This window comes from Epinephelus lanceolatus, chromosome 17 (genome assembly GCF_041903045.1).
Source record: "Epinephelus lanceolatus isolate andai-2023 chromosome 17, ASM4190304v1, whole genome shotgun sequence".
In the NCBI taxonomy this organism is placed as follows: domain Eukaryota; kingdom Metazoa; phylum Chordata; class Actinopteri; order Perciformes; family Serranidae; genus Epinephelus; species Epinephelus lanceolatus.
Window position 1 is genome coordinate 11,577,751 of NC_135750.1, and position 24,991 is coordinate 11,602,741.

General features: G+C 41.5%; 1 protein-coding gene across 4 annotated transcripts in view; it reads left to right on the forward strand.

The window, feature by feature from the left end:
- wdpcp (WD repeat containing planar cell polarity effector) overlaps positions 1 to 24,991 on the forward strand; it is a 117,043-nt gene that overhangs the window by 27,159 nt on the left and 64,893 nt on the right. For all 4 annotated transcript variants that reach the window (XM_078176323.1, XM_033613954.2, XM_033613955.2 and 1 more), the window contains 6 exons: positions 3,327 to 3,411; positions 8,039 to 8,083; positions 13,774 to 13,824; positions 16,549 to 16,619; positions 17,702 to 17,761; positions 18,766 to 18,880. In XM_078176323.1, the coding sequence (XP_078032449.1) occupies positions 3,351 to 3,411; positions 8,039 to 8,083; positions 13,774 to 13,824; positions 16,549 to 16,619; positions 17,702 to 17,761; positions 18,766 to 18,880 (403 nt within the window). In that variant the 5' untranslated portion in view covers positions 3,327 to 3,350. The remainder of the gene's footprint in view (positions 1 to 3,326; positions 3,412 to 8,038; positions 8,084 to 13,773; positions 13,825 to 16,548; positions 16,620 to 17,701; positions 17,762 to 18,765; positions 18,881 to 24,991) is intronic.

The following is a 24,991-nucleotide window of genomic DNA, read 5'->3' on the forward strand; positions in this document are numbered from 1 at the left end:
AATTCTTCCTCTTATACACCAGCAACACACAATAACAAACCATCAATACTACAGAGTAAGCCCCATAGAGAGGACCAGAAGTTAACTGGCTGGAGAATAAAGTCTGTAATAAAGACACAGGGATCGCCAGCGCCTGTCAAAGACCCGTCCTGTGTTCATTAGCTGATGTGAGGAATGCGGCCTGCTTTGTCTTAGCTGTCAGCTCCAAAGTGTGTGTCCATCACTGATCACCTCTGATGTGTGAATGAAGGTGCAAACATCGCCCACCCGTGACCTTGTAACAGTGTCAGTCTGAGTTCATGTGCATTTCTGTCTCTCTGCCTTTCTGTGACCTTGTTTTTAATGTTTTTTTCAGTTAAGATGTGCATTCATACCTGTAGAGTAACTGTTATTCCAACTTACGAGTAATACAAGTACAACAGGTACAGGAAGTGGTGCAGCAGAAGGGTATTATGTTACAGCAGAGTTGACATATTTTTTAGGAAAAGCCCCGACTGCTACCACTACTAACTATTACACATACCATTATTATTACTGTTACTTTGACCTCTAATATAACTCCACTGCTGTTGCTCCAATGATTGCTGCTACCACTATGAAAAAGGAATAAATGTAAATTAAACACTGCATTAAAAACGACAGCAATTAAACAGATTTTTTTAAATTAATATAAAGAGATAATTTTCTGTTCTGTTCATAAATGTTGATCAGGTTTGTTTGCATAAGCAATGCTGTCTTGTCTAACTTCATTACCTGGTCATTTGATGATATTTAGACTGTATACAATTAGCACTTAAGGCTGACGCCATAGCCAACGCAAGCGGCCTACGGCATAGCGAGAATTTATACGTATTTGTGTCCAGGTGTGTCGGCGTTGCTCTGCAGTTACACTGCCAAATTGCTAATTTGTGGTGGGGTTTCTGTGCCACTGTGTTGAGCTTCTGTGAAGTCAAGTTTGATTGATTCAACCACCACACAAATAAAACATAGATCGCTTAAAAGCGCTAAAAAAAAATTAAAAGTTAACTAAAAAGTTGTCTTAGACTAGACATTTTCCCCACAAATACAACATGCTAACATTATTAGCATAAGCCTGTGGTATCTTATTGCATAAATTAACCTAGATGCTAGTGGACTCCTCTGCTCATATGCAGCTGGGAAAAATCACACACATGATTAAAATGCTATTTGGTGGGGGGTTTAATTGTCTTCGCACTTTATTGTCTCTTATCTTTGACAAAGAGTGAATAAAAGATTCATTTCTACTTAGGGAAATGGGATTCAGTTTAAAAAAATAAACTGCATGGCTGCAGCATGTAGTTAGGTTTCTAACTAAGGTTTCTGGACGCAGCTACGCAGAGCCTACACTGTAGGTACGACCTAGATTTATTGCAGAAGTATACAGTACAGGCCAAAAGTTTGGACACACCTTCTCATTCAATGCGTTTTCTTTATTTTCATGACTATTTACATTGTAGATTCTCACTGAAGGCATCAAAACTATGAATGAACACATGTGGAGTTATGTACTTAACAAAAAAAGGTGAAATAACTGAAAACATGTTTTATATTCTAGTTTCTTCAAAATAGCCACCCTTTGCTCTGATTACTGCTTTGCACACTCTTGGCATTCTCTCCATGAGCTTCAAGAGGTAGTCACCTGAAATGGTTTTCCAACAGTCTTGAAGGAGTTCCCAGAGGTGTTTAGCACTTGTTGGCCCCTTTGCCTTCACTCTGCGGTCCAGCTCACCCCAAACCATCTCGATTGGGTTCAGGTCCGGTGACTGTGGAGGCCAGGTCATCTGCCGCAGCACTCCATCACTCTCCTTCTTGGTCAAATAGCCCTTACACAGCCTGGAGGTGTGTTTGGGGTCATTGTCCTGTTGAAAAATAAATGATCGTCCAACTAAACGCAAACCGGATGGGATGGCATGTCGCTGCAGGATGCTGTGGTAGCCATGCTGGTTCAGTGTGCCTTCAATTTTGAATAAATCCCCAACAGTGTCACCAGCAAAACACCCCCACACCATCACACCTCCTCCTCCATGCTTCACAGTGGGAACCAGGCATGTGGAATCCATCCGTTCACCTTTTCTGCATCTCACAAAGACACGGCGGTTGGAACCAAAGATCTCAAATTTGGACTCATCAGACCAAAGCACAGATTTCCACTGGTCTAATGTCCATTCCTTGTGTTTCTTGGCCAAAACAAATCTCTTCTGCTTGTTGCCTCTCCTTAGCAGTGGTTTCCTAGCAGCTATTTGACCATGAAGGCCTGATTGGCGCAGTCTCCTCTTAACAGTTGTTCTAGAGATGGGTCTGCTGCTAGAACTCTGTGTGGCATTCATCTGGTCTCTGATCTGAGCTGCTGTTAACTTGCCATTTCTGAGGCTGGTGACTCGGATGAACTTATCCTCAGAAGCAGAGGTGACTCTTGGTCTTCCTTTCCTGGGTCGGTCCTCATGTGTGCCAGTTTCGTTGTAGCGCTTGATGGTTTTTGCGACTCCACTTGGGGACACATTTAAAGTTTTTGCAATTTTCCGGACTGACTGACCTTCATTTCTTAAAGTAATGACGGCCACTCATTTTTCTTTAGTTAGCTGATTGGTTCTTGCCATAATATGAATTTTAACAGTTGTGCAATAGGGCTGTCAGCTGTGTATTAACCTGACTTCTGCACAACACAACTGATGGTCCCAACCCCATTGATAAAGCAAGAAATTCCACTAATTAACCCTGATAAGGCACACCTGTGAAGTGGAAACCATTTCAGGTGACTACCTCTTGAAGCTCATGGAGAGAATGCCAAGAGTGTGCAAAGCAGTAATCAGAGCAAAGGGTGGCTATTTTGAAGAAACTAGAATATAAAACATGTTTTCAGTTATTTCACCTTTTTTTGTTAAGTATATAACTCCACATGTGTTCATTCATAGTTTTGATGCCTTCAGTGAGAATCTACAATGTAAATAGTCATGAAAATAAAGAAAACGCATTGAATGAGAAGGTGTGTCCAAACTTTTGGCCTGTACTGTAAATCCGGCTTAAGGTCTCAAATGGACATTATTTTGTGTTGCTTTGTTATCCTCTATACTATATACAGCTGTAGAAAACTGCTGATTTTGCCAGTCTAGGTTCATGGTCAAGTAGGAACTGCCGGTCATATAAGTCTGCGTGTGTGTGAGCATGCACCAACACGCATGCTGTTGCTGTGTTTGACCCTCAGGCTTATTTATGTCAATCTATTATGTCATCTTGTCAAGATATGCATCTGTGGTTGTGTTTAGCTCTTTCATTTGTTCTTCTCTCTCACTTGTCCCTCCCTGCAGACTCGGGTTACACTCCTCCGTCAGATGGCGTTTTGCCTGGCTGAGCTGCACTTGTGGTCCACCAAGAGCTCGCTCCAAGTCAAAGGTAGCACTTATCACCATGTTCAATCTCCCTCTCCCTCTGTCTCTCTCAATAATTCTCTCTCTGTCTCCTTTTCTCTTTTTCCTCTCACTCCGTTTCGCTCCGGCTCTTTCTGTTGTCACTCACTTTGTTTTCACACCTTCTCCCCACCTCACCTATATCTACTTTAACAATCTGACTCTCAGTCAACACCACTTTTCACTTTGTCTGTTTTTGCCCTCTCTTTGGGCCCCTCAAATTCTCGTGCCCTCGACGTCTGTTTATTGACTTATACATGTTGTTCTTTATACTGTTTTTACAACATTAAATTGTACCTGTACACATTGGTTAGCATAACTACAACTATCTCAAGAAATCAGCATCTGAAAGTTTTCAAAGACCACACAAGAAAATAAAATCCCCTCCACTCAAAATGTATTTTTCTTATGTTTATGTCCCCTAAAATGTTTGATGTTGACTATACTGACTATACTGCAAAGTTTTCACATTTCACACTGCTGAAGGGGGGCAATTTCTGTGCACTTTCCTAGTATCTAGTATCCTAGTAGAGATTTTACTGTAACCTGGCAAGCTACTGTTGCTGACAAATACAGGAATCATGTATCAATGGGGAAACCCAATTCAACCCAACATCAATCCACCAACAGCAAAGAGACCTGAAACCTCTTGCCCAAACTTGACTTATTATTACACGTCATATCAAAATCTCAGCCAGACAGAATACATCTTTCTGCAAACTTTGATTAGACATCTGGTATTTATATTTATGAATTTATGTTTCACAACCATTAACGTTGTGTCAGTCAATGCTAGTTACAAGCTAACAAAGCTAACATGTTAGCAAGTTTCATTCTGAACTTGTCTGTTTCTGAAACAAGTTTCATTCTAATACATATGTGGTTGATTTTGATGCACCACAGTCTCCTCATCTGAGTCAGGGTCTGACTGAAGCTCAGACATATATGGCTAAATCTCTCCCATGTTTTCTCTAACGCTGACCCCGAGCCATCTTGATGCGCACTACTCTTTCACTGGTCTCACATAACCAGACCTGTCACCACACTTTGTTTGGTGGAGAAAGCGAAACTGAAACCTCGCGCAAGCAGCAGTGGTGGTGGGTGAGGTGGAGCCCAGGTCCAAAATTTTTCTATGAAGGAGAAAGAGTAGATCTGCATGCAATGTGGAATTATAATGCGGAAAAACCATATAACTTTAAACAACTTAAAACATCTGATCAATTTTATAGCATTGGGTGCTACAGGGGTGCCATGTTTACAGTAAGTCAGGTATAAATTAATCTGTCATTAAAAGAAAATGAAAAACAAAAAAATTCTGTCAGGATCAGCTTTATTTGCCAAGAACTAAATATGACTTCAGTTTTCCTCACAGTGTTATAAGCACACTCACACAAAATATTCAGTAAGTGCACATGGATCAGTTTTGTTAAGTTAGTTGCACATCGCCTACATTTCCATCATGCATGCAGTGAGAAACATTCACTGGTGTGCAGTTCCTCCCTGTGAGGCTGATTGGGTGTGGCGTAAGTTTGACTTTTCTGGCAGTTTTTGTGCGTTTCTCTGCTCGCCACCTATCAGTCCATCTCTTCTGTCAGACGGAAATGCTCTGTTTCTCCATTTTCTTGTTTTCTCCTCCCTTCCATTCTGTCTTGTCTTTCACAGTCTGCTGAGCTTTAGACGAAGATAGTGTCTCTTGGAGGCTGACTGTGTTGTGTGTGTGTTTATGTGTATACACAAAGGTACGACAGGGTGTATATCCCGGGTGACGGTGACATATCCTTATTTGTTTGTTTTTTCCTGCTCTGTGTGTCTTTCTGCTATCTTGGAAAAATGTGGATGGATACATCTGAGCGAAGAGGCCTGGTTGCTGAGGTGTGACACTCCCTATCACCACCTTCCTTACATCATATACATCAGCCTCGAAAACAAAAATATGGTTTCATAAAAGCAGCATCTTCTGTGTAATGCTATGAAACAAATATTTTCTATGTTGTCTGTGTATACGTTCTACATGCGTTCATCACATTAGTGCAGCAGACATCCCTCATAACCTTCTGCTGTTGGACTCTGAGCAGTTTGTGAGTCAATTGCTTTGCACAGGAAGACCTCAACAGGAAATATTGTGAAGAAAAATATTTTGTTTGTCCTTACTTCCACAAGAGACTAGTTTAGGTTTAGGATTTAGAGTTAGGTTTACATGCTAACTGTTTAGTGGCACTTGGAGGTTTGACCTTCACAGTGCAAAATGATGAATGTGCAGAGTTTGACACAAAAGGCTGTTTTCATATTCATCTGCAGAAGAAAGAAATCTGAGTTCAAGATGTGTATGTACAAGCCTTATTTTTGTGATATTATATTTAGCTTGGAAGCCAATCACATTCCAATATTCAATTTACAAAAGTGTGATTTAAAAACACTCCTGTGCACATATACTTTTGACTTTTGAATGACTTAAGGGCCATCTTCAAACTTTATAAATAAAAAGATATTTGCTTATCCATAGATTATGAATTTTTCATTTAGGGAGGAGTGGAATGTGTTATGAATATTTAACTATATATTTGAACATTTTGTGCCAAAAAGCGATAATGGGCACAAATTATTAGTTAAAGCAAAATATTTTGATCTGTCTTTAAACATATCTGTAGGGGATTTTTAAGATTTCAGCCCATAAAACACCTACAAACATAGATTGGTTTGATACCACAAACTGGAACATCATGCAGTTGTTTGAAGCCATACTTTTCACAACTTTCTGTAAATAAAATGCTGCAGCTACCTACTTAAAACATAGGGCAGACAACGAGCAACATATGCATCCCACTGTAGTCGTGTTTTTGACCTGCTTAAGGATGCAGGTCTGGGTTGGTCCACAAACTCCTCAGAAATATATGGGTCTTTAGCTTGTGTAGATACTCAGCTGTCTTCACCAGCCTCTCTGATATTTCATGCTGTGAAGGAAAAGCATGCAGTACAATACAATATCTGAGCTTGTTTGTAATGGCTTCATATGGTTATTCAGGGATGTGAGTCAGATAACAAAAAACATTTAAGTCATAGTAAGTTTGATACTACAATTGACCCTTTTGCTTGACTTTGCTTAACTTTGGATCTTTTGAAGTGGGGTTGTATAAAGTACTTATCTGTAGTCAGTGTATCACATACAGTAGATGTTAGATAGCATGCCCCCCAGTTCAAAGAAGTAGGCAGGAGTACAGACATGGAAGATAAGTAATACACTGCTGTGCAGAGGGTCAGCAACCAAACATAATTTAGCCACCTAAAAGAAGTCCCGCCTAAAACGATCGATATGTTTAAATTGATGCTATATTTAGAATATTTCACAGCTTTACCTTGCCTTCAGACAGTAATTTCCAATGGGGAACTGAAGCCATTACACCATTCAAAGCCAGAGTCCATTAAGAAAAACGGTAATTTAACATCGCTGAACACAGGAGCTACTGGTCTACCGCTGCCTCGATCAGTTGGTTAGTTTGTGTTATTGTGTGACTTTGGTGTTTCAGAGGGTTAGTTCATATTCAGCAAAGTCACACAATAACAGAAACTAACTAACTGATAGAGGCAGCAGTAGACCTGCAGCTCCTGTGTTCAGCAGGCTAAAACTACTGTTTTTGTCAATGGAGTCTGGTGGCTTTTACGAGGGCATAGACGGGGAACTGAAGCCGTTAACAGCTTCACCTATGGAGAAGGCTGTCTGTGTCAAGGTAAAGTGGCAGTACTCCTGCCTGCTTCTCAAAACTTGGGGCATGCCACCAACATCAAGTACTTCATACAACCCCATTTCGAAAGATTCAGTGTTAACACCCACAATAAGTGCTATATGTAGGTTTAAGCGCATTTAAACAAATGGCTCAAGAACATCCAAGTCATTTAATAGGAAAAAAAAAGTTAAGGTTGATATTAGTGGATACTCAAGGTTATAGAATCACTATCTGTTTCACAAATAGAAAAAGTGACATCAAGCCATTACTAATAGCAGTGTGTTTGTATGTGTCTGCCATCAGCTCTCCTGTTGTATTAGTGTGACCTGGCCTCAGGAGCAGCAGCAGCAGCAACAGTAGCAGAGCGATAAAGAAACGATGTGTTGTGCGAATCTGAGTCTGGCTGCTTATGGTTTTGGGCCTGCAGGAATAACACTGACAAAAAAAGGCTCTGCTCAGCAGTTTGTGTGTGTGTGTGTGTGTGTGTGTGTGTGTGTGTGTTAGAGCTCGTTTCCTGCTTTGTGTATGTCGGTCATATGTTTTTTTTAACTGCCCGCTGAGTGTGTGTGCTTTTAAATGTATATGTTGCATGTGCATAAATCAGAGTCTATCCCTCAGGTGGGATGGGTTAAGGCACACTCCTGTCTTTATTAATACCCCTCTACCCCCCCTCCATTCTGGCTCGGACCCCCCCAGCCCATCCTCCCTCCTCCTCCCCCTCCTCCTCCTCCCTCACAGGGTCTTATCTAAACTGTGGTGCTGGCAGACGGGACAGGCCACTGGCAGATAGCGATTGTTTATCCCACGGTGCGAAATTGCTGATCTGTCTTCTGCTTTTCCCTGACAGCTAGATGTTCATCTTTCTCTCTCCCTCTCTCTCCCGCCCCACAGATACAGATATTGGCACCTATCAGTACTACGATAAAGGAGAGCCAGGTAAATAGTGTTTTATATTGGATGTCTGTTTGTGTTTAAGATAAGTTGCATTTGTCTTGTTTTTGGAATGTATGTGATTTCCTTATATATGAAGAAGGGCTTTTTGCTGCCTCCCACGCTCCCATAAGCTCTGAGCACACACATCTACACAGAAATTATTGGTGCTGCGTATTTCAGTGACTTACACCCGTTAGCCACACATACACTTGTCCACACAGAGGCTATTAGTATGTAGGATTTACAGCCTAAAGCCTTATATACACATGCACGTACCACACACACACATACACTCAGGTTATTAGGCCTCCGTGGTTCTATCTCTTACACTCCCTGTGTTCCTGTTGACCCGGGGTCTTGCCATACAATGATAGGGAAACTAAACTGTTGACTTTCTCCTAGATCACATAGCAAGAGGCCCCATGTAGTCCAGCCTCATAATGCCTCAGGCTAGAAGGCTTCCCTTACAATCAGGAAGTGCTCAAATCACTCCCCCACGGTCCTAGCAGTGTAGAGACGAGCTGCCTCTTCCTTTGCTTTTCTTTTTATGTGTATGTATTCATATTTTTTAGGGAAATGATGCGTCTAAGCATGCAAGCATTTTGAAACGTACACCGAGTTGTCTGTGGAGGGTTACTACATCTTTATCAATGTGCCAAACCTTGAAAATTAATCCTGCTGAAGAGATCTGTACTAATTTCAAGGAAGTCAACCACTCCAAATTTCTACCAACTTTTACAGCTCAAAATACATTGGCTTTATCTTTGTCCAGAATTTTAGTACATTATATACATGTGTAAAGTGTGTAATAGGGCTGGGTGATATGGAGAAAATCAAATATCACAATATTTTGGACCAAATACTTTGATATTGATATATGGACAAATTGTGGGGTTAACTGGCGGCACAGTGGTGGGTTCCAACGTTGGCTGGGGGAGCCATCCTGTGTGGAGCTTGCATGTTCTCCCCGTGCAAGCGTGGGCTTTCTCCTGGTACTCCAGCTTCCTCCCACAGTCCAAAGACATGCAGGTTAATTGGTGACTCTAAATTGTCTGTAGGTGTGAATTTGAGTGTGAATGGTTGTCTGTCTCTATATGTCAGCCCTGTGATAGTCTGGTGAAGTGTCCAGGGTGTACCCTGCCTCTTGCCCAGTGTCAGCTGGGATAGGCTCCAGCCCCCTGTGACCCTCAAGAGGATAATGAATGAATGTAGGGTTAACTATTGGGGCTTTAGCAAAGTATTCACACAATGAAATTTAGATAAATAATCATCAGTAATCTGGATATGACCAAGTGGGTAAAGACAAATGATAGAAAAGCTAGAACAGTTGGGTAAGTAAAGAAAATTAATTATTATTTTATTTTATGTTATTATTAAAATTATCGATCCCTGCCTCTGCAGTCTAAGTGTCCTTGGACAAGATACTGAACACCCAAATTGCTCCTGACGGCTGTGCCACTGCCAGTGTTTATGTGAGTAGTGATGAGCAGGTGGCACCTTGCATAGTAGCCTCTACCACCACTTTATGAATGTGTGTGTGTGATAGGTGAATGCTGGCTTGTGTTGTAAAGCATTTAAAAGGTTGCTAAGAATAGAAAACCACTATATACATAGTCCATTTACAGCTCATCTATCAAAAGGGATGCTGTGTGTGTTGTTGCCTTGTCTTTGTTAAAAAATAGATTTTCTGTTTATGATTTTAAATTTGAATATTGTTAGTGTGTAAAAGTCCCTTGTTTTATTTTATATTTATTCAAACCTTCATTAATTAAACATTTTTTGGCAAATCATAAGCATATAATCACCTCAGAGGCTGTGTCCACCAAAGCGTTTTTGTTTTTGTTTTTGTTTTTTTATGAGGACCAGTGTATTTTTTTTTAATTCTTTGTAGTGGGAGCGCCGCATATTTACACCATGCTACAAATGCCAGCAGTATGACCAAAACAAGTACTCTACCTTGTCCCCACATTTTTTTTTTTTTACTTTTGTGGATACTCATTGTCATTGCATCCAAAGCATCTCAGCTGAAATAAGCCTCCAAAGCGTTCTTAAGTGCTCTCAGCTGCGTGTTTCTTGAGCAGCACCTGGTGTTTTCAGCTGTGGGATAAACACTTTGGTGGACACAGAGCTTGTTAAGTTAATATGAGAAACATGTCACCAAACAGAGTGGTGTTTGTGTCCAACTGACGAATGTAAGTCCAATATTCTCTCTGTTTTAGCTGTTTTTGGTCTCCACCAACTCCTGAGTGAAATAGCTGTCTCTTTAGCTGATAAATGCTCTGCCCTGTTCATCTGTTAGTCTCTAACTGTGTCGGTCTGCTGTTTGGTGCAGAGCAGGTAATGTACAGTTGGTTAAAAGAGCTTTGTTTTTAGCTGCTACTGCTGGATCAGAGCTGGTGAGAGCAGTGAGAGTGAGCCAAGTTGTGCGTCGTAAAATCAGAACTATTAGGCTCAAGGACGCTACAACACTTTGTAGAGCTAAGGGGAGCAGCAGACTCAGGTGATAATGCTCTGTGTTTGTCACTGTGAGTGACACCTTTCACATCAGTCATTTGTTCCACTGTTAACATGACAAATTATTAAAGCAGCTTTAAGTTAAATTACTTGCCTTTATTTCTCTCTGTTTAAAGACGTATAGTAAATATCTCATTTCCCTGCTTCCTTCACCAGTTTTGTGTATTTTTACTTTCTCTCCATCTTCATGTTTTTCCTTTTGTTCTGTGCCTGTCTCAGATGTTTCTGCCTCTCTTTCGTTGATTTCCTCCTCTTTGTCTCAGTATTTTCTCTCACCATGTATATTTTTGTTCTTTCTCATTTTGTGTACAGTATGTCTTTTTCCTCCCTCTCCCTCTCATCACAGGGTTCTCTCCCTCCTCTCTCATCTGAGAAGCTGCCTTCTCTTTCATTCCAATCTTCAGTGGAGAGACGATGCTCTCGCTCCAAATCCTTTCATTTGGAGGATTACTAAAGTGTGGCTTGATATCAGAGTGGAGGGAGTAGAGGGGGAGGAGGGGGAGGAGAGGAGAGACGGAGCAGGGGAGCAGAATCACTATCCAAAAGTATCACAACATTTTCACACAGCGGTGTAACGATGGCTCAAGTCATGATACGGTTGCATAAATTGTAGATTACATTAGATTAGATTAATGTTTGTTAGTCTAATATTTTGAATGGACTGTTTGGCTAATACTTAACCTCCTATTACACAAAGGTACTTACAGGCCATATGGCCTTTAAAGCCCCCCGAAAATTTGTCTTCACATCTTGAGTATTTCTCTTTTAGTAATGTTATTGAATATTCATGACTAAATAGATATCAAGCAAGTTTTTAAAAATCTGTAGATGTTATTTAATAACTTGATTATGATCTAATCTGCTTCATTAGAGCTGTGTGAGTGTGGTTTGATTAAATTTGATTGACTGTGGGGCGTCGGTGGCTTAGTGGTAGAGCAGGCGCCCCATGTACAAGGCTGTTGCCGCAGCGGCCCGGTTTCGACTCCAGCCTGTGGCCCTCTGCTGCATGTCACTCCCTCTCTCTCTCTCCCCCCTTCACCCTCACCTGTCCTATCAATTAAAGGCTCAAAAATGCCCAAAAAAATATATTAAAAAAAAAATTGATTGACTGTGATCAAACAATCAACTGCAGGGTTCAATGTCATTGTTTTTTTGTTTTGTTTTTTTCACTTTCCTCGTAGCAGTGGGTCAGAAATCTACTTTTACAAAGTAAATTTCTACCCATCCATATACAGTTGTTTTATTTATTAGCAGTTATAACTTAACGACAATGTCTAAACTTAATTTTAATGTTTTGTACAAAAGCCTACAAAGCCTGAGGAGGGGTTCTTGGCAGCCCTCTTACCTGCCACGCTGTGTTACGGCTCTCCAGTGACCTTCTTCGGACATGTGGCATGTGTTTTAAAAATGACCCTGCTTTATTCGCCCTGCTCTCAAACTTGTGGCAAACAGCACAAGTGATAGCTGAAATTGTTGCCCACATGCACCAATGCCACCCAACTTAACTCCTGTTTCAGGATAATTCAAAAGCTTGTTGTGCTTTAGCTTATAAACCTTGTCTTTACCAGCCACCATCTTCTTCCATATTAAGATAAGATAAGATAAACTTTATTGTCCCGCAAGGGAAATTCACCTTGGGCAGTATAGTGCAAACAGCTGCAGTATTCACATACATACATACATACATACATACATACAGTCAACACAGACAAGTTACCAACATAGTGCACTGAGTGTGTTACAGTTACGGACTACTGGTGCAGAGTAGTGCAACCATTTGCCTTGTCTGTAAGGTTACAATCAAAGGGAACTACGGGTATTGCACTGGCCTATCTCAAAGTGCAAATGAGTGCAGATAAAAACAAATAAATACAGAGGTCAAATAAAAACACCAGTAAAAACAGTTAAAATTAACTGTTGCATTGCACATGCGCAACTCTCAACTGAAGCGAGAAGGAAGCAAAAATGCTCTCTCCTAAGCTACTTCCATCATCAGCTCCCTCTTATTTTTTACCACTTGCTCAATTGGGCAAGTGAGTTGCTAGATATACTAGCCTGATGTTGCATTTTACTTGCTGTGTGCAAGTGTTATTGTTGAGCCCTGAACTGTCATTAGATTCTAAATCAAATGTTGCTATACTCTGATTGGTGCATTGTTGCGTAGTATCACCTTTTCCTAAAAAAGCCCACTTGAAACTATTGAGATAAGCACAGAGGACAAATAATACAGTAACAAAAACTATTCTAATTTTGGTACAAAACAGTTTGTCCATGAAGAACTCCATCACTAAAAGTGAGAAGCTGAAAATATGTTTCATTTCCAGGGCATTTTTAAACTGAAGACGGCATTTTCTACTTTGTGTGCACATACACCGAGTTGCCAGTTCATTAAGTACACCAGATTTAAACTGATGCACTTTAATATAACAGTTCTGCAATAAATTCTCTGTCATGAACACTGTAAAGTTTTATTTAAACTGTTTTAAAGAGGCATCAATTAAACCATTTTGGATGCTGCAGTTTGTGTTGCTGACAGGTGTCTCTATTATTTTGTACACCTGATTTATATCAATGAGGGCAGACTAAACAACAAACACCTCTATATGTAACAGTTCTGTGTACATCAGTATGAGACTACATTGATTGGTTTATGTATTGGAGTTGTTGCTCTGGATGTCAGCATCATTGTAGTGGCTATGATGGTGGGTGTTTTATTCCCTGAAATGTTAGTTCCACATCTCCCCACTAGAGGTAGACCCAGGCTCATTGGAGCAGCTCAGAGGGTCCCCTGCAGCCAAACCCCCCCCCCCTCCACCTCCACCCAGCCCTCCCCACCCAGCCCCAGAGCAGGTGCCCATGTCTGGGCCTGTCTGGCCCCTCACCCCCTTATCTGATTAATACTACTAATCCTGGAGGTGTTCCTGCCTGCCAGAGAGGCCGGCCACCAGACTGGCCACTTTCTTGCTCACAGTGACCGGGCCACGAGGCACAGTTATGGGTTACACTTTGCCAACAAGGTCTCTTGGAGCTAAAGGGGGGGGATGTTTGAGCTTCGGCTTAGTTTTCTGTTCATCGTTAGCTACATCACAGAGACAGATGACAGTCATTCATTGTTAACATCATGTTTTTTGATATTCAAAATCTAACCTTCTAAGTAACCTTTTTATTATTTTCCTCAGCCAATCCTCTGGAGCATCACTACTACAATGAGAAACAACATTACTGTGAAGGTGAGTTCCCAACAGAGGAACTCAAAGAGTGATTGAAATAAATTTTATTCTGGGTGAAAGTTGGGTCCCTAACCATCTTACCAGTGGATGACCATCTTCCAGAAATCACTGCCATCGTCAGTCAACTGTCCTACATCCTCTGTTCTGTCTCTCCCTCCTTCTCTTACCCGCACTCTCTCTGCTTTTCACCCAGTAGTGGAATACAAACACCCTTATCAGGAGACGAACACTCATCCCCCTGCCCTCCCCTCCCTCCTGACCCCCCCCACCCTCCACACCCTCATTTGGATGCATCTGTTTACCTCCTCTTCCCACTCATTCTTAATAGAGAATCCCACTCCTTAATGGTTCGTTTCAGTTAAGATGAACAGGGAGAGTGTAAAATAAACACGTAGTGGAGTGATTTCTCCATACTGAAAACAGCAGTCCTTCATTTCCTATTTTTTCTCCTCTCACTGAACTTCATGTATGTGCGTGGGCAGAAGCAGATGCACAAATTCAATTAGCTGTTTTTTTTCCCCTTCATATCCTTCCCTCCCTCTGTTTAACCACTAGAGATGGAGGGGAAAAGGGAGGGCTGGGAAATTAAAATGAAGGGGCCTTGGTGTGGTACGTGTCGAGATATGTGGCGCTAACTGTGAGGTTGCATTTGGGAGATAACTCAACTCAAGAGCGCCAAAAGTCCTCATGATTAAGTATTTGCTTCTCCTCGAGGACCAGTTTGTGTGTTTTTGAAGGGACATTTTGCTTTCAGTCGAATATTTTCACTCTGTTAGTGGAGCTATATCAATCTGTAAGCAGCAGATTTCAGACTCTTGCTGCTTTGGGGATATGGTAGTCAGAAATGTAAAGCTTGTCACTATATCAATGTAGTTTCTACATACTGAGCAGTGGTTTTGCATTTGAGTTTTAAACATAAACGTGAAGTTACAAAGCTACTGGTACTGAGAGTAACCAATGCTGATGTCAGGTGTTCACAAACTCAACACTGATCATCACCACCATACACTTAATAGATTACATATGTTAAAGGGACAGTTCACTCCAAAAGCAAGCATACATATTTTTCCTAGTACCTTCAGTGCTTATTAATCTAGAGTGTATGTATGCCTTCTTTCCAATAAAATGGAACTGGATTGCACTCGGTTTGTGGTGCTGAAAGCGACAAAAAATACACATGAAAAACTGCAATGTCTATTTCCAGAAATCATAACCTGGTTACTCAAAACAATCCACAGACCTTGTTGTGAGCAGTTTCATGTAGGAACAATTTTCTTTCTACCAAACTACACCCGCTAATCATATCACTGCACAGAAGGAAGCGTGCATCTACTGTTAGCACACCTAGCACCACTGAGCTAGCTATTGTTACAGCTCAGCTGAGGAGGATGCCATTGATGTTTGTTTTCTTGCACTGTCACAAGCACAAGCCTCTCGTCCGTGAGTAGACGCACGCTTTCTTCTGTGCAATGATGCAGACGCTGGTTGTAGTTCAGTAGAAAGAAAATAGTTCCTACATGAAACTGCTCACAACAAGGTCTGTGGATTATCTTGAGTACCGGGGGTCATGATTTCTGGAAAGAGACATTGCTGTTGAGTTTTTCAAATATAATTTTTTGGCGCTTTGAGCACCACAAGCTGAGTGCCGTCCAGTTCCATTATATTGAAGAGAAGGTAGACATTCCTACGGTAGATATCACCAACACTAAATCAATCTGTATTGATATACATAACACTACAGGTAAGAGGAAAAATATATATTTTTGATTTGGGGGTGAACTATCCCTTAAATTTATTCATGTCATTAAATTTGCTAATATTAAATTCATCCATAAATGCCTAAATTATGAGGTTTCTCAGGGGCCTGTTGGTTCCTCTCAAGGTTACTGTCTCAGTACCACAGGGTGCATCTATTGGGAGCCTTAAGGTGCCCTTTTGTATTTCCCCATTTGGAGTTTTGGCTTTTGCTCTTTGTGGGTTTTACGTCCCTGCCAGAGATCTAGGAGAAGGAGGGAGTCACTCAGTGAAATGGAGGGAACTTTCAAAAAAAGAAAAAGGCGAGCAAAACAAATCACCAGCTTAAAGGAAGTTTATTCAAAACGGAAACGGGAAGGAAAAACTGGATCGCCTGTAGCAGGGACACACAAAATAAAGAAAAGATTCAACACAGCCAACAAATATCACCGCACTTAGCCAAACTCTTACTTATTACCCATGTCTTAGAGACACGCAGCTGTCACAGCCTTCTGGCCCACTGGCACTACTCCTCCTCCTTCTTCTTCAGCTTCTTGGATGAGAGGTGAAACATCTTCAAGAAACGTAAGCAAGTCCAGGTGCCTACGATATAGCACTTACGATAACTCACAGGATTTGTCCCTGTGGTCAAAATGGAGCCAAAGTTCAGGAGTGTGACCATTACTCTGTATACATCCACGGAAAGCTTTGAGCATTGCATTGTGGGATGCCTGCTTCATGTACCTGCATCTCTTTATTCCACCTGACCATCCTGTCACCACCCTTTATTCTTCATGTCACCTCTTTTCATACTGAGATCTCAGCTCAGATATGAAGTTCAACCCTTTTACCCTTTACGGTTTTTGGTGCCACATTCCTCTGAATTCCCATGACAGCCTTTTAGAAAAAAAAAAACACAATCTCTTATGTCTGTGTTTTAAAGTTCGAGTCACATGATCTTTAGTTTGTTCTCCTGTTTTTCCTCCGTAGCTCGAGGCTATTCGTGGACCCCCAGGAACCGCCGACCGGAGAAGCTCCGCGATTCGCTGAAGGAGTTGGAGGTACCCGCCTCCTCTGTTTAAACCCTCCACCGGCTCCCCTCCCAGCCTCCCCCCGTCTTCTTCCTCCCTCTGGGGATTTTCGGAGTTTTCCCTTTCCGAAACGGCCGATTGATTAACAAATAGGGGCATTCTCTATCCTTTCTCCCTCTCCCTTCACTCTCCCTGTCATTCCCGTTTGTTCTCCTCTCTCCCTCTCCTCTCTCATCACCTCTCTTTCGGCCGGGCTCTGTCATCGAGGGGGATATTTGAGGGGATCAGGGGGCTGCAGGCTGCCCCTTATCCCTCCTCTTCCTCCCTCCTTCTCTTCCTCCTCCTTCCCTTCCTCTCCCCCCATTCATCCCCCTCTTCCTCCACCCCCCTACTCGTCCCCTCTGTACTTGTGGCAGCACAGACCTAGCTTTGTTTGCTGGAACCTGTCTGTGGCTGTTACACACACGCACACTCCCCACCCATCCACCTCCCTCCTCCTCTCACCCGTAACCATTGTCTGAAACTAGAAACACCCCAGCTCACCTCCACACCCCACCTCCTCCTCCTCCTCCTCCTTCTCCGTCCCTCTCTCCTCCCATCCAATCACCCCAGCTGGGTTTGGAATGTGGCAGGAATGACTGACCTTACACACACACACACACACACACACACACACACACATGCACACAAGCAGTCCTTACCTGCATCCTCTTTCAACTCTCTCCCAACCCTCCATGAACAGGAACTGCAGCAGCAGCCACCTGTGGTGACAAGTGTCCGTACTGTGTACCACCAAGATAATTAATACAAGTATGAGCGACACTGGCATTAAAAAAAGATGGAAACTTATTGAATAAACCAAAGTTCACTGTTTCACAACAACAGTGGCAACCAGATGTCTGTTTTTCCCCAACATTAAAAGATACAAATTTCCATTTGTTTCCAAAAACCTTAACTACCTGTTTAAACCAAATTCAGTGTTGCTCTCAGCATCAGGTTTGTGTTGCTGTGGTGACTAGTTGCATTGGATGCTTGGACTCGAGTTTGCTTCTGTTTGTCCTGTTTTTCTCAACGTCTCTGTCTTTCCCTGTTTTTCTGTTATGCTCATTCAGGAACTGTTGCAGACCAACACCTGCGTTCACACCAGATGGAGGAACAAACATTGCTGCCAGGTACACACCCTCCTCAGCCCACCACCCACTGTATACGCATGCACACTAACACGCACACACTCTTTTCAGCTTCAGAGAGTGGCAGAAGCCAAGTGAACCTCCCATGGTCCGCCCAGACCAGGCCTCAGATAAAGAGCTTCAGTGGACTGTAATACCAGTCGCCAGTCATTACAAGCTAACAGGGAACATCTCAAAGTATGTCACCATATTTGTGATGTGACACGTTTTGATCCCCTAAGGCTTATTCTCATGTTGCTTGTCAGGGTAAAAACAAGCCTTTGTATTTGGACATATATAGCGTTTGAAATCAGTGTATTCATATGCTTCATATTTCATCCTCTTCATATCTTTAACCAAATGAGTTTTAGAACCTTGATAGTTTCTTAGATGTTAAACCTTGTTTTTATGTCAAAGTCAAGCTAAATGAAGTCAATTTGTTATTATTTATACAGCCCAATATCAAAACAAATTTGTGTCAGAGAGCTTGAGGCAAATTCAGTATGGACAGCATACAACTATCCTTTGCCCATCAAATTGCCAAAGGAAAACTCTCTTTAAAAAGACTTTCAAAGGGAAAATACAAGAAACCTCTGGAAGAGTACCAGATGTCATGTGTACAAAAGAGACCAAAATGACAAGAATTATAGCAGGGAAATCCCATGTGCCAATATTATGTGACGCTTTTGACCATCCACAGTCAAATAAACCCACAGATGCCTTTTTATATTTTGTAGTAATGCATTTTGAAGGACTGGGAACCTTTAGCTTTGACAAATGTCTTTGTGCCTTTAAACCCTTGTTTACTCGAGGAGTTTTTGGCTTAAGTCAAGATCAGTGAGCAATGCCAACTTGATAAACCCTCAAACAGTTTCATTAATTTACTTTATATTAATATGACGTATGCTTCTTCTTTCTTTCCAGGTTTGAACAGCTTCATCTCTGTTAACTGTAATCTTGTTAAATTTTTGTTTTGTTGTATGTATGTGTGTGTGTGGTACCTGTAGGTGTTGCTGAGCAGTGGAATACTGGTGACCTTGACCCTAAATGGACCTCAGCTCGAACAAGTGTACATAGACCGCACATTAGTGGGTCGAATACCAGCTAGCACCGTCACTGATGGTGAGTTACAGGCACTCACACATGGTAAAATAACAATGACTTAGTTTAGTTTAGTTTAGGTGAGAAGGGACAGTGCAAATTATTAAATACACATGGTATAAAAGTGCCAGAATTAGCCAAAAGGCTATTTTTCATCTGTAGTCACTCGGACAAGATGTTACACAAGGCTACCTAAAATACAACAAAGCACAAAAAACAAACAAAAAGGAAAACAACGGCATACAGTTTAAAAGACTTCTTTTAACACATCACAAGAAATGATTTTAACATTAAGAATTTAAGAATATGATGATCATCAAAAGTGTGATTCAGTGCTAAAACTTGAGCAATATAAAAGTACATACAATTTTAAAAAGCCATAGAAGCAGTAAGGACACATTTCCAAAGTTTCATCAGAAATTAGGGGTGTAAAATTACATCCATCTGGATTGATATATCAATTCAGTAATCAGTGATCCAACGTAATCGATGCAGAGTAAAAGCATTGATATGTATCGTTATCTTTAGGATACAACTTTATGTTGAAATTCCCATGGCACGTCTGTGTCACCATTTCCGTCCAAACACACCTCCTTTCTAAACAGTGAAACAGTGTTGGTGGACTAGCGTCACACAGCCAAGAAAAAGACAATGAAGGCACCTACTGATTTACTCGAATTATTTACTCCAATTAAAATTGTATCGTGGCAGACGTTGTGTTGTCAGCAGGTGTTGTATCATCATTCAGAGAATCAATATCATATCATATCATATCATGATGAAACATGTCATTTACACCCTGGCTCGATCAGTTTGGTTGGTCCAGGCTTCAGGAAGCTTGTGTTTTAGTCTTTGGTGTACAATGTACATTATATGTGTTTATTTCTACGAAAGAAGGTTTTTTACTCTTTGGGTACCAATGCGGGATTAGTGCTTTGAAGGCTTAAGACATTTTTGACTGTGATTTTGGTTAGTTTGGTGCCACTGATGCTAATCAGAGCTGCTGCATAACCATCATGCCTGTTATGGCAGTAAAGAATTCTTTCTCCTGTATTGTAGTGATGTTTGCATTCACTGAATGACATTATGGTTTATGTATGGCTTAAATATTCCAGAGGTTCACCGTGGTTTAAGCAGATTTAGGGACACAAACATCATTGTTTCCACCACATGGCTGGGCCACCTATCTCTGCCCACAGCCGCACACACATAGACACACACACACACACACACACACACACACACACACACACACACACACAGAACCAAGCACAGGGACATTTGCATTCAAATGTTTAGTGTTTTAAAACCACAAAACCATCAACCCCGCACTTTCTCTCACTCTGTCTGCACCGATTGTGTGTTTACACCTGCTCACCACACACACACACACACACACACACACACACACACACACACACACACACACACACACTCTCCCCCCACTCTCCTCACCACTTTGTCACGCAAACACACTCTCACACACACTAGGCAACTCACACACATAACAGGTGCCACAGGTGAGCGAGACGACTCTGCCAGCTAATTGCGGGCAAATCCTTTTGTGCTGTGTGTGTCCAGGGGCCTTCCCTTAAGAGCATCCATCAGTGTTTTTCCCTCCATCGCGCGTTCCTCCAGGGAGTACCGCCCCCCCTCACACTGTGCTCCCTCGCTCTGCAGACCTGGCAGGAGAGAATAAGGGACCGTGGACACCGGCCCAAATCTGCTAATTATTTCTTTCTTTCTGTATCAATTATTTGTTCATAACACCACCCTCCCTGCTTCCGTCCAGGGTCTCCAGACACCTGATAAAGCCCCCATAGTACACACACACACACAAACACACACACACACGTTCTCACATGCATACATATGCAATTACAGACTTTTCTTTTATATAGACCAACAAGCACTTACTGTATGTCCACTCACATTTACAGGCACACAGAGAACACGCATGCACACGCCCACGTACACAGTACTGAGGCACACACATACACACACACACACACACACACACACACACACACAACCAGGTACACGTACACTCACTCACCTCCCACTGCGCTCCATTCAAAGCCTCAGAGGCACTAATTATTAGAGTAATGGTTTTGAGAGGGTGAGTTCCGGGGATTGTGTGTGTGTGTGTGTGGGTGTGGGTGTGGGTGTGTGTGTGTGTGGGTGGTGTAGTAGGTTAGAGGCTGTTCTCACATCTGTCACTTGTTAAATTAGCCTGAGACAATTAGAGTAGAGAGCCAGACCAGATCACGCTGTCGAACACATTCACAACCTTACAATTACTGAAACAGTTTACAATTACGATCAAGTGACTTGTGTGTGCTGTGTGTGTGTGTGTGTGTGTGTGTGTGTGTGTGTGTGTGGTGTTGACATACACTAAGTAGGTTTGTCTTATTGTTGTCTGTATGCATTTGTTTATTCAGTCGCTGCAATGTCAGGTCAATTTTTAAAAAGTCAAATTTTGCAACGGGCTGTAACTAATGCTGCGTTCACATGAAATCAGGCAGACAGTAGACGGCAAACATAAAACAGCTTCTGGATGGCAAAGGAAAAGCAAACAGTCCGACGGCAGGAAGGTAAAACGAAACATCACGTCACGATATGTTGCGATGGCATAAAGGTTATTTTCATGAGGTAGTCTATGAAATAGAACAAAGTAGTGAAAAACGCACTTCATAACTTTACAGCAGTCAAAGTGAAGTCATCAAACTGTTTGTTTTATCTGACAAACAGTCCAAAACCAAAAGAAATATTGAATTTATTATCATTTCTCATTGAAACCTCATATCTGAGAGGCTGAAACCAGCAAGTATTTGACATCGTTGCTTGAAAAGTGACCAAAATAATTGCTAAATTATAAAAATAGTTTCTGTTCAATTTTCTCCGATTAATTGACTGTTCGTTTCAGCTCGAGCCAAATCTTAAATAAAAACAGTAAGTCACTGTACAATGACAGAGAATTCATTTACATTTTCGGAACAGGATTTGACAACTTTCTAAAGCAAAAAGGTTACAGTAGCTGAATGCTGAGAAAAATCCTCTTTCTGATTTGCATGGATCCGTCTGAATGTGAGGCCTGCTGCGTATTTGTCTCTCTGAGACAACGAGCAGCCGCATCCAAATCTGTTTTTTTGTTTCACGATGTGACAAAGCTGGCTTACCTTCCGCTCGTAAACTTTGTATGCTCAGTGCTGGTTACCTTCCTGTTTCCACCATGAGCTGTGATTGCATCATACAGAGCAGTAGATTACACATATTTTACACCATCAAAGTATTACCGGCTTCCTTTGGCCGATGGCTGGGCCAAGCTGCGCATATGCTCCACGATTAAGCATCCTTAAGTGATTTTTCATAGCCGGTTTCATTTACCCGTGTTTAAATGTGCTTTGGTTAAGCCCATTGGCCTCTTATGTCAACATGCTGCTGAGGAGATGGCATTAAATGGATTTAGCGGAGTGTGTGTGTGTGTGTGTGAGTGTGTGTGTGTGTGTGTGTGTATGAGGCTGTGTGCATGCTTTAACATGTTGTAGGTTTGTTTTATATGGCTGTGAGTGTGAATGTGTGTTGGTGTGATTAACTGAGACTGCATACAAAATTGGTTGCAGGCTTGCAAGTATAAATGTACATGCAGCTATCTGCATGTGTGTATGCGTCTAAAGGGTAAGTATGAATGTGTACATGTATATATAAGTGTGTGTGTGTGTGCGCGTGCATGCCTGGGTGTGTCGGGGTGGGTCATGAAGGTCTGGCTCTTAATGCCAAATCAGCCACCTGGTCCCAGATTGGGCTGCAGCCTGGTTTCATATCCCCCTCTTCATTTGGGAATGAATGGGATTAAACCTAATCCCGTTTATAGACACCCATAGAGATCAATACTAAACTGCATTTAACTTGATTTGTCTGTAATCTATTACAAAGACGCTTACTATTGCATTAAATGCTGTTTCAGAAAGCCAAGGCATCATTAATGGCTGTATTTTGCGATGGTTTAAGCCTTGCACCAGTTTTCATTACAAATGCTTTATAATCCAACTTCAACATAAGGACAGACTGACTCAATTGACCTGATTTAAGATGCTAGTTTTCCCTGTATTTCCGAGCAATGTTTCCCTTCCCTCTTGAATATTTGCATATTAATTTGAAATTTTCACACAACAGGATGATTTGAAGTGTAATCATACCAATACCCGCACGTTTATAAATACACACATGCCATGGTTAATTGGCGGTTAGATTTCTAAATCTCGGGGTGCAGCCTTACTCGCTCAACTCAAAGCAGGATATCTGAGAGACATGTGTAACAACCCCCCTCCTTTCCATTTAATTGGTTTCATAAACAGATTAATTTGAAGGAGAGGGGGGCTTAATTGCTAATCAGCGTTTCCATGCAGCTCCTGAAGAGTTGAACAGGATCAAGTGTGTTCTTCTACCACAAAAAGGCCTTTAGAGCCTGCAGTACACTGACAGGGGAAGAGAGCCGAGAACAGGGGAGGAAAGAGATACAAAGAGTACGGGAGGCAGTGGGAAGGAGAGAAGAGAGGATGCAGGAAGGTGAGGAGAGGAGGAAATTAGGTGAAAGTGAAAGAGTAGGGAGGAAGAAGTAAGGGAGAGGAGAGGGAATCAGGAGAGGCGGAAACTTCTGTCCTCCCACTCCAAACTAATCAGAACTCAAACATAATAAAGAAGTGGAAACATAGAAAAGAACATGTAACAAACTTGACCATCAAGAGTTATAAAGTGTTTTTGGACCAAACCATTTTGAGGACTCCCTGAGAGGAACTGCCCGCTTGAAAGCTCCCCCAAGAAACTACACACTTCTGAGGGCTGGTTTTCTGTTTGCATTCACACCACCAATAGAAACACTGAAGTGATGATCTGCAAGCCAGAAGGCGGTTGGTTTAGCAACGCCACTTTCACCTTAATGAGTCAAAATTGCGTTGTATTCCCATCATTGCTTCATCGTCAATTCATTTGTTGTCTTCTTCCATTTTTTGTTACAAGCTGTTTGTGTCTTGTGTTGTCTGTTGTTTACATGGCTAACAGTTTTTAAAAATGGCAGTCGTCAAAGCTTCATTGGCTGAGTTTGTCCAGTCAACGTACACTTATGTCACTCGTGGCTCTTCTTTTGCTGGGAGAGTACCTACTCTGAAACAGAAGCTAAAAACGTCCCTCAAAATGGCACTCTAAGAACTATGATTGCTCTAGTTCTTACGGTACGAATACATCAAAAGGGGGGCTCTAAGAACTATGAAAAATGACGAAAGACACATAGATAACCAGCCTCCAAAGAATTCTGCACCCCCAGCACAGAAACTTCAAATTAAAAGCACATATTAAAATCACAGTTGCAAACTTCTGATACAAAAATGAGGACAGGTTTTTAAAACCAAGGCAGTTAAAGTCTATAAATCCTTTATTAAATAACTGTAAAAACAACTATAAAATGCTAAAATATTCATCATTTCATTTCCCTCAGATGTAAGCTTCTGAGATTGTTAATCCAGAAAGTCTATAAATTTACTAAGGAGGTTGTTGTAAAATTGGCCTGTCAATACCAATGTAAGAGAAAAATGTCAGTGTATGTTTGGTGGAAAATATCCAACTGCTAGGTGTGTTATGTCTGTCCTTTTGATGGAGCTCCTGTCTTTATGTCAGGGGTCTGCAACGTTGACTATCAAAAGAGCCATTTTTGGCCAAACAAGCTCTTGAATATTCTGTATTGGGCTGCAAAACTTTTGAGCATAATGAAGGTGAAGTCTAAATTTGCCAATTAACATTACGAATAAATGAGCCTTTATTGATATGTTTTACCACAAGGTGGCTACACTCCGCAGTGGGCTATGTATGATAGTTTTTTACCTAAACTTTGGAGGGTTGGCGGTAAAAGCAAACAAATATATCCATGCACTGTTAAATTCTCTACTGTCCTCTAAGACTTTTTTCAACCTGGAACCCATAGCTAGCTTAGCGAGGGAGATCCAACACAAGCTATCGCTACTGAGGTTCGGCAATTTTAAAGTAAAAGGTGATAGGTCATATGACGCACATTTAGATGATGAAATGTAAAAACTTTCTTTAATCTGTGAATAGGCTACACATTTTTACATTGGACAA